Source organism: Amphiprion ocellaris, chromosome 6 (genome assembly GCF_022539595.1).
Source record: "Amphiprion ocellaris isolate individual 3 ecotype Okinawa chromosome 6, ASM2253959v1, whole genome shotgun sequence".
In the NCBI taxonomy this organism is placed as follows: domain Eukaryota; kingdom Metazoa; phylum Chordata; class Actinopteri; family Pomacentridae; genus Amphiprion; species Amphiprion ocellaris.
This window is the reverse complement of record NC_072771.1, coordinates 1,861,109-1,871,996: the sequence shown is the minus strand read 5'-3', so window position 1 is coordinate 1,871,996 and position 10,888 is coordinate 1,861,109. Positions and strand designations below refer to the sequence as shown.

The following is a 10,888-nucleotide window of genomic DNA, read 5'->3' as shown; positions in this document are numbered from 1 at the left end:
ATTTTGTAAATTAATGCAAAAAAACTAACAAAAAAACATTAAATTGATGAAAAATGTAAAAAGAAAAAAACACGTGTTTGTAATGTTAAAAAACTGCACCAAAAAAAAGGGAGCAAATATTTGTATTTTTATTATTTTTTCTGATTTAAGCACTACAAAATTAAACGTTTCAAATAATCATGAAAAAATTTGTGAAAATCGGGCAGCTTGACAAGAGATGTATTTTAAAAAAAAAAAAAAAACAGAACAAAACACTAGGGCTGGACCCGAATATCCAAATATTCGGCCATGACGGTGGTATCCGAATATTAATTTTGAGATCCGAATAGTTACTTTTTTTTCAGATTTATGTAAGTAAAAAAATAGTGCAATTTTACAGTCACGCACGTTGTAAAAGAACAAATTATAATTTATAAACATGCATATTTCTGAATTGGATGTTATTTACAGTCTTTTCACAATTAACATGTAAATTACTACTTTTTTTCTGTAATTTTACATGTCGTTTTCCAATCCTTAATGTACTTTTTTCCCCCAAGTAATCCAGAAAAAAATGAAGATTACATAAATTTTAAAAATCCTGTTAAAAAAAGTATACAATTCTGGCAGCTTGTCTATGCCTGAAAATCTTTTTTACATGTAAATTAATAAATTGTTGCGTTTTTTTTTTTTCTACAATTGAACAAAACAGGGAAAAATCTGTAAATTAACAGCAATTTGTTTAAATAATTACAGTTAAAAAAGTGTTTTTTAACTGTAATTTATTTGCTTTTTGCTAAATACAGTAAAAAAATGTGTAATTTTACACTAAAAATGCTGTTAAAATCCAATGTAAACCTTCTTTCTGATAGTCTTTATTAAAACTGCGCATAAATAACCACAGATATCTGGTAAATAATAATTTTCTGGTTAATATTCGGTCCTACTGACCACTGAATCGTCGGAGAAGTCGATCTCGTCCAGGTCCAGGTATTCAGGAGCCTCCATCTTCACACAGCATCATCAGACTCACAACCAGCTGCACAAAAACACACAAAAAACACACAAGCGTTAACAACCTGCAGCAGTGAAGCCGCCGTCAGCTGGAATTCCTCAAATAACCATTTAGTTTATTTGAAGTCGTCTAACTTTCACATTTGTGGAAACAATTAATGTGAAAAAAAAGATTTAAAAAGTTCATTATTTGTTCCATTCATTTGCATTCTTGAACGATTTATCAGAGGAAAAGTGTAAATAAGAAAATAAGAACAAGAAAAGTGAAATGTAGATCAGAAAACCTTTTTGTAGAGGATTATTGGGAGTCGAGCTGCTTTTAAGTGATTTTGTTTTTAATCTGCAGCTCGGAGAATAAAGCGGAAGCTGTGGAAATAACGAAGGAACACTTTCACTCTCAGCTCCATTGTTCGAAGGAAATCTTTCTCCTCCGCTCAGTAATCCTGCAGATTTAAAGGCCAAACTGTAGCTGCTGCCATCAAAGGGCCGATAATCAGGAATAATCAGGAATAATCAGGCAGCAGCGTGACTCCGGTTAAAGACCAAAACTGAGCAAAAACTGAGATTCTTATGATAAAAAAAAAACTGAAAAATCCAACTGAATAATTAATACTAGTGTCTTTGCAACACTTTACTGTCCCAGAATGGTAAAATAATGCTAGAAAACAAACTAAACAAAACAATTTAATCAGAAAAAAAGGTAAAAATCTGACAGAAAATATGTAATATTGTAAAAAAAAAAAAAAATAAATAAAATGTACAGATATTTGGACTAAAAGTAGTATTTTATATGAAACAAACCTTTAAAACTACAAGTATCTGAACTAAAAGTAGTATTTTGAGGGGAATAAATCTTAAAACTAACATGTTTTGACTACAAGTAGTATTTGATATGGAATCAAAGTTCAAAATTGTATGCATTCGAACAGAACGTAGTATTTTCTATGGAATAAACCTTTAAAACTAAAATTATTTTGACTAAAAGTAGTATTTTAGGTGAATTTAATCTTTAAAACTTTACCTATTTGGAATAAAAGTAGTATTATATCTGGAATAAACATTTAAAACTACAAATATTTGAATTAAAAGTAGTAATTTCAGTTGAATAAACCTTACAAGCTATAAGTAATTGGACTAAAAGTGGTATTTTTGGTGGAATAAATCTTTAAAACTAGAAGTATTTTGACAAAAAGCAGCATTTTAATTGAATAAAACCTCATGCACCATAAGTATTTGGACTAAAAGTAGTATTGTAAGTGGAATAAATCTTTAAAACTACAAGTATTTTGACAAAAACTAGTATTTTAAGTGGAACGAATCTTTAAAACTTTACATATTTGGAATAAAAGCATCCTTTTATATGGAATAAACCTGTCAAACTACAAGTATCTGAACTAATGACTATGAATATTTGAACAGAAAATGGTATTTTGGAATGATCAAACCTTTAAAGCTATAAATACTTGGACAAAAGTTAGAATAAATCTTAAAAACAATACATATTTGGACTAAAAGTAGCATTTTATGTGGAATAGACCTTTAAATCTATCAGCATTTGGACTAAAAGTAGTATTTTATGTGGAATAAACATTTAAACTATATGTATTTGAACTAAAAGTAGCATTTTATGTGGAATAAGCCTTTAAAACTACAAATGTTTGGACTAAAGGGAGTATTTTATATGGAATAAACATTTAAAGTGTAAGTATTTGAACTAAAAGCAGCATTTTAGGAGGAATAAATCTTTAAAACTGTATGTGCTTGAACATAAAGTAGTATTTTGGGTGAAATAAACCTTCAAAATCATGAATACTGGAACAGAACATGGAACTTCAGAGGGAAGAAACCTTTAAAACTATAAATATTTGGACAAAAAGTAGCCTTTTAGTTGGAATAAATCTTAAAAACTATACATATTTAGACTAGAAGTAGTATTTTAGGTGGAACAAATATTTAAAACTGCATGTCCTTGAACAGAAAGCAGTACTTTAGATGGAATAAACTGACAAATGGTGTGATTTTGGTGACTGATTTTATTTTTAAAACGTGTCTTTCAGCAGGTTTTGTGCTTCAGAGGGTTAATAAACAGTAAAACATTCCTGGATTAAAAATCGGAGCGTTGTCGGCTGTGAAAGGATCCCAGAAAGCTTCGACGTCATCAGGTGGTTCACCTACAATCACATCCAGATGTGTTCTGGTTACTTTGGTCCTGTTTTCTGGAACAAACCGGGTCCTCATTCAGAGGCTTTAGAACTACTTTATTTCAGTTCAACAGGGTTGAGAAATGACTAAATGAACTTTAACTGCTGCAGTCGTTTGGTCAGAACTTATTTAAAAGTTGTACTTTAAGTGTTCGTACAAAATAAACATCCTCAGAGGCTTTAAAATGTTTTAAAACTAACAAACTTCCAACAACGCTCTTTGAAATGCTCTGGTGGAATAAATCCTAAAACTATGCATACTAGACCAGAAAATAGTATTTCAGAGGGAATAAACCCTTTAAAAAAACAAACAAACAAAAAAAAAAATTGGAACAAAAACACAAGACTTTTGGTGGAATAAATCTTTAAAACTAAACATATTTAGACTAGAAGTAGTATTTCATATGGAATGAACCTTCAAAACTACAAGTATTTGGACTAAAAGTAGCATTTTATACAGAATAAAACTCAAAAACTAAGTATTTTGACAAAAAGTAGTATTTTAGGTGGAATGAATCTTTAAAACTTTATGTATTTGGAATAAAAGTAGTATTTTATATGAAGTAAACCTTTAAAACTACAAGTGTCTGAACTAAAAGTAACATTTTGAGTCAAATAAACGTCACAAGCTGTAAGTATTTTGAGAAAAAATAATCTTTTAAGTAGAATAAATCCTCAAAACTACAAGTGTTTGACAAAAAGTAGTATTGTAATTGAATAAAACCACACATACCATAAGTATTTGGACTAAAAGTAGTATTTTAGCTGAAACAAATCTTTAAAACTAACATGCTTGACGAGAAGTAGTATTTTATATGGAATAAACCTTTAAACTCCAAGTATTTGAACTAAAAGTAGCTTTTTATGTGGAATAAATGTTTAAAACTTCAAGTATTTCGACTAAAAGTAGTATTTTATGTGGAATAAATCTTACAAAATATCAGTATTTGGACTAAAGCAGCATTTTATGTGAAATAAACCTTTAAAACTCCAAGTATTTGGACTAAAAGTAGTATTTTATATGGAATAAAACTACAAACTGTATGCAACTGAACAAAAAGTACTATTTTATGTGGAATAAATTTTTAAAACTCCAAGCATTTGGACAAAAACTAGTATTTTATGTGGAATAAACACTTAAAACTACAAGTATCTGAACTAAAAGCAGTATTTTGAGTGGAATAAACCTTACAAACGCCAAGTATTTGGACTAAAACTAGTATTTTATATGGAATAAATCCAGTATTTTAGCTCACAAAGCAGAAAGTACTTCCCTGTAGGACTTGAGCTGTTTTCAGACTGAGTGGAATCGACCACGAAACTAAAGCGGTCAAAATAAAAACCTCAGATTGCAGCTCTGAGTCTTGATAACAACAGTAGAGGCTGAAAGGAGAAGAAAAAAGCAGCAGAGCTGTGTTTATGTGAACAGCTGACGGCTTCAGAGGCTTCCAGGCAGCAGGACGTAAAAATAATCAGACACGAGGTCACAGAAATCTGACTTTTCTTCACTTCTTAAAGAGAAACTGCAGGCTGAGCTCCATGAAAACAGAAAATAAAGCTCATTTAAATGTAAAAATAGAAATGTGAGCGCTGGTTTTAGCTCTGAAAAGGTTATCAGGTTCAAAACTCACCAAAAACTCTGTTAGTTTAAAAATAAAACATGGAAATCTGACAGAATCTGGGTTCACAAAGTTTGATTTAACGCAAAAAAATGGAATTTAAACCCGTTTCAGCAGCAAAACGTCCAGAATAATTAAATTTAAAGGAAGGAATGAGATTTCTTTCATTGTTATTAATTTTTTTTTTTTTTAAAGCATTTTATCACAAAAATCATCATTTTACTGCATTTTCTTTTGAATAATTAACTGTTATCTTACATATTTTCACTGTTTTGTACAAATACTATTAAAAAAGCATCAATTTCCACGTTGACGGGTGAAAATATTTGCTCTAAAACGAAAAACTGAGCAACAAAATAAAGAATATGCAAAGATTTGGGATATATTTTAAAGCAATATTATTATTATAGCTTCATTTTCCGCATAATTTAAAGCAATATTTGCACCAAATTCTCATTTATTTTCAAAGATTCTTCATAATTACAGGAACATGAAGCAAAAATTTATATTTCTTGCAATTTGCAGCTGTTTTAATAGACTAAAATTTGTATTTTAGGTGGAATAAACCTTTAAAACTTTACTTATTTGGACTAAAATTAGTATTTTAAACGGAATAAAACTTAAAAAATATAAGTATTTTAACAAAGAGTAGTATTTCAGATGGAATAAATCTTAAAAACTTCAAGTATTTGAACTGAGAGTAGTATTTTAGATGGAAAAAACTTTTAAAATGTAAGTATTTTGACTAAAAGTAATATTTTAGGTGGAATAAACCTTTAAAACTTCAAGTATTTGGACTAAAAGCAGGTGAAATAAAATTTTAAAAATATAAGCAATTGAACAGAAAGTAGTATTTTAGGTGGAATAAATCTTTAAAACTATGAATACTTGAACAGAAAATAGTATTTTATATGGAATAAACCTTTAAATCTAAAATTATTTGATCTAAAATGACAAGCTAATCAGCAAAAATTAAGAATCTGCACAGATCTGGAATATTTCCAGTGTATTTTAAAGTAATATTATGATTATAGCTTCATTTGTTTGCATAATTTAAAGCAATATTTGCACCAAATTCTGATGTCTTTTCAAAGATTCTTCACAATTGCAGTAACGTGAAGTAAAAATCTTATCTAGTAACCTGGTTACAATCAGACTACCAACAGCTAATTAAAGGTCACAAATTTGGCTTTTAATTGCAAAAATGAGTTTAAAAAAGTGCATTTTTTAGGGAATCGGGCTGAAAAATGTACAATAAATAACATTTTAGAGGAACTTTTCTGTGATTTTTGCTTCATTTTTTGTGTAAACAGACTCAAAGCAGTTAATAAATGAGGTTTTGATTGCAAAAATTGGCAGAAAAGAACATTTTGCAGGAAGACAGGCTGAAAAAAAAGTGAAATAAATATCATTTTAGAGCAACATTTATGTGATTTTGGCCTCATAATCTGTGTAAATAAAAAGATATTTGATATTAATTCTCATCTAATAGTACTTTACTTTACATCAGACTCATAGCAGCTAATTAAAGGTACTTAAGTTGTGTTTAATGGTAAAAATGAGTAGAAAAGTGAATTTTTCAGGGATGCAGGCCACTAAAAGTGAAATAAATCACATTTTAGAGCAACGTTTATGTGATTTTTGCTTATTTTTTGTGTAAATAAAAAGAATATGTGCTTTTAATTCTTATTATAGGCTTACAGTAGCTAATAGATTAGATTTAAATTGAAAAAATTTGTAGAAAAGTGAATTTTCCAGAGAGTCAGGCTGGTAAAACAAACTTTAAAAACTACTTAATTCATTTAATAGCATTTTTTGTTTTTTGTGCTTAATAGTATAAAGTATATTTGATATTAATTCTTATCTAGTAGTAATCTAGTTTCAAATAGACTACCAGCAGCTAATTAAAGGTACTAAAATTTGGGTTTTAATGGCAATGAGAGGAAAAGTGATTTTCTCACGGATGCAGTAGGATAAAAGTGAAATAAATACCATTTTAGAGCAACTTTTATGTGATTTTTGCTTCATTTTTTTGTGTAAACAGACTCAAAGTAGTTAATAAATTAGGTTTAAATGGCAAAAATTGACAGCAAAGTATATTTTGCAGACAGCCAGGCTGAAAAAATGAAATAAATAACATTTGAGAGCAACATTTATGTGATTTTTGCTCGTTTTTTGTGTAAATAAAAAGAATATTTCATAATAATTCTTATTTAGTAGTAACATAATATAATCAGACTTATAACAGCTAATTAAAGGAAATAAATTAGGTTTTAATGGCAAATATGAGCAGAAAAGCGATTTTTTTTCAGGGATGCAGGCTTAGAAAAGTGAAATTAATCACATTTTAGAGCAATATTTATGTGATTTTTGCTTCATTTCTGTGTAAATAAAAAGAACATTTGCTATTAATTCTCATTATACGCTTACAGCAGCCAATAGATTAGATTTAAGTGGCAAAAATTAGTAGAAAAGTGAATTTTTCAGGGATGCAGCAGCATAAAAGTGAAATAAATCACATTTTAGAGCAACGTTTATGTGATTTTCGGTTAATTTTTCTATAATTACACAGATTAGTATAGTTTGAAGCTAAGATTTATCGGCAGACAGACTCCTAGACGCTGAAAAACCTCCTTTATTCCAGTTTTCCTGATGAAAAAAGGGACAGAAGAAAGAGTTTCGGCCTCCGTTGATCTCTGACAGCTAATTTAATCCGCTCCGAAGCAGCGGGAGGCTAATGAGCGAAGCTAGCAGGCTAATGAGTGAAGCTAGCAGGCTAATGAGCTAAGCTAAGAGGCTAATTTAACGGGGAAGCTAACGGGCTAACAGTTGGAAAACCAGCTCAAACACGGAGCACAGGTGGAAATAAGCGGCTCCGGAACCGGGAGAGAGCTCTAAACCCGAGAGTTCTACGGCTACAGTACCTGCTGGAGGTCCGACCGCCGCGGGGAGCCGTGGGTCTGCGGGCTGGTTCGGCTAGCGGAGCCGCTAGCGGGTCGGTCGGTTCCGAGGATCCAGCTGTTGTTCTGTCGCCTCCTGGAGCACAAAGACTGGGAGCAGAGATGGAGGCGGAAGGAGGGACCACTCTGAGGAGAATCCTGGGACCGAGGCAGCCTGGAGGACTACAGGCTGCATTTACGGATAAATAAACAGTATAATATCAAATACAGGATTCAAATTCAATGTTCTAATGCAGTTATTCAGGTTCAACGACACCAAATCAAATATAAAATCCAAATTCAGTTAATCAACCTTAACAGCACAACATCAAATACGTAATTTAAATCTGGTGTTCAGAAAAATGGACCCTTGAAATAGGATTTACATTGTATATTTTCAAGTTTGTCTTGAGAAATGGCATTTAAAACCTAATATTCAGATGCATAATTTTAATTTGCGCTGTTTAAAATAATAGTGTTAATGTAATAATTGTAAAATAAAGTACTTGTGATAAAAATTAATTTAAAAGTAGCATTTAAAATCAATATTTACATACATTTTTAAATACAAATGATATGATTTCATTTGAATTGTTTTGCTTGAATATTATATTTAATTTACACTTTTGGGACACGTCATGCATTTGTGAAATATTGCATGAAGAATCACTCTTAGGTCTTCAAGTGAGTTTTATTTGAGTACAATCACAGCCAAACTTACTAAACAAATTCTTTTTTTAAAAAAAGCATTTAAAAACCTAAAATTGATTGGTTCCATAAAAAGAAGAAATGTTGAATATTGGGTCATTTTGGTGGAATTTAAGTTTGTTAGTTCTTCTTGTAAACAAAAAACAAAAAAAATAATTTGTGTTTGTCTGTGTCTGTCTAATGCAGCCTTCTTGTATTGATGATGGCAGAGTCGGACAAAGTCTCCTCCAGAACATCCCAGAGATCCTCAGTGGGGCTGAAGTCTGGATCCATCTCATCTCCCTGATCCACTCATTCTCAGTGTGAGCCCATGAATCCTGGTTTCATCATCTTGGAACATGTCCTGCCATCAGGGAAGAAAAACTCCACTGATGTAAAGACCTGGTCATTCAGTATCTTCAGGTATCATCTGACCTCATTCTTTGGGAACATAACGTTGCTGAACCTGACCAACCCCAGATCATAACTCTAACCCCCACAGGCTGGTAGACACTAGCCATGATGAGTTCATCACTTCATCTGCATCTCTTCTTACCCCGATGCTCGCATCTGCTGGTTTATCTTTGGCTCCTCTGGACACTAAACCTACTATCAGGCATGGAGGTGGGAGCATCATTATACTAACAGTTAAACTGACTCAAGTCTGAGACAGAAAGACCACAAATTTAGTCGAATGGCACCAGGATTGTTTCAGTTTAACTAAATTTGTCGTCTTTCTGACTCAGACTTGTTTCTTCAGGATCTTGATGGGTCTAAGTCAGGACTTTGGGTAGACCAGTCTAGAACCTTCATTCTAGTCTGATGGAACCATTTCTTTACCACGTCTGATGTGTGTTTGGGCTCATTGTCTTGTTGAAACATCCAACTGTGTCCAAGATCAACCTTCTGCTGATGGTTTTAGGTTTTCCTGAAGAACATGGAGGTAATCCTCCTTCTTCATTATTCCATTTACTTTGTGTAAAGCTCCAGTTCCACAGAGCATGATACTGCCACCTCCATGCTTGATGGTAGGTTTGGTGTTCTTGGGGTTAAAAGACAGTCTGAAACCAGTCCTCAAAAAGTCTTAAACCAGGACCAAAATCAAACCTGAACTACTCCTAAAAAAGTCCAAGACATTGTAAAACCAGTCCTAAACCAGTCTTAAACCAGCTCTAAACCAGCCCTTAAAAGGTCTAAAATCAGAACCAAAATCAAACCCAAACCAGTCCAAAAAATGTTCAGAACCAGTCAGAATCCAGTCTGAAGCCAGTCCTAAAAAAGTCCAAAACCAGCACAAAGTCGGGACCAAAACCAGACCTAAACTACTGCCCCCATCCCTCTGGAACAGGGTAAATCTGGACTCATCAGACCACATGACCTTCTTCCATGGATCCAGAGTCCAATCTTTATGCTCCACAGCAAACTGAAGGCTTTTGTTCTGATCATCCACTGATCAGTGGTTTTCTTAGAGCTACAGCTGTTTAGTCCTGATCCTCTGAGTTCCCTTCATGTGGAAATGTTCTTCCTTTCACTATAAACAGCCGTGAGTTCTACTGGTGGTTTCCTACCATCGTCTAAGAGTTTGTTCCTGAAGATGATGGTTCTCCACTGTCCTTCAGGTTTTAATGATGCGTTGGACGGTTCTTTACCTGATTTTAGTCGTTTCATCTCCTTAGTTGTTTTGTTTGCTTGATGCAGGCCAATAATTTGACTCTTTTGAGACAGATTAACATCCTTTCTATGACCACAGGAAATGTCTTCCAACCTGGTAGTTTCAGAAATGAGAAGCTCCTCCCTGCATCAACTGGAGTTAATGAAGTTGTTTCATCACTGCAGTAATTATCCAATGGAAGGATCTGAACTATTAGCTTAGTTAAATCCAGGTGGAGACGTTTTTTGGACGGCCAGTGTACAACGCGCGTGTGTGTGTGTGTGTGTGTATGCGTGTGTGCGTTTGTGTGTGTGTGTGTGTGTGTGTGTGTGTGTGTGTGCGTGTGTGTGCGTGCTTGTGTGTGTGTGTGTGTGCATCTTTTCTTTTCTTTCTCTTTGTTGACTCATCGCTCTAATAAACGATCTTTGCAGACAGGAAGTGGATTCCGTTATCTTCAGATTAAAACTTTTTATTCATTAGAATCTCATTAAATCAAGTCAGGGGCTGCACAGTGGCGTAGTGGTTAGTACTTTCACCTTGCAGCTAGAAGATCCCTGGTTCGCGTCCCGGCTTTCCCGGGATCTTTCTGCATGGAGTTTGCATGTTCTCCCTGTGCATGCGTGGGTTTTCTCCGGGTACTCCGGCTTCCTCCCACAGTCCAAAAATATGCTGAGGTTAATTGATCATTCTAAATTGCCCGTAGGTGTGAATGTGAGAGTGATTGTTTGTCTCTGTATGTAGCCCTGTGACAGACTGGTGACCTGTCTAGGGTGTCCCCTGCCTTCACCTGAGTCAGCT

General features: G+C 33.1%; 1 protein-coding gene across 1 annotated transcript in view; it reads right to left on the bottom strand.

Annotated features, from left to right (window-relative positions):
* sncaip (synuclein, alpha interacting protein) overlaps window positions 1-7,882 on the bottom strand; it is a 25,440-nt gene extending 17,558 nt beyond the window's left edge. The window contains exons 1-2 of the mRNA XM_055011553.1: window positions 7,738-7,882; window positions 931-1,018 (exon numbers count right to left, since the gene is read on the bottom strand). Of these exons, the coding sequence (XP_054867528.1) occupies window positions 931-987 (57 nt within the window). The 5' untranslated portion in view covers window positions 988-1,018; window positions 7,738-7,882. The remainder of the gene's footprint in view (window positions 1-930; window positions 1,019-7,737) is intronic.
* Window positions 7,883-10,888: the final 3,006 nt, after the last annotated feature.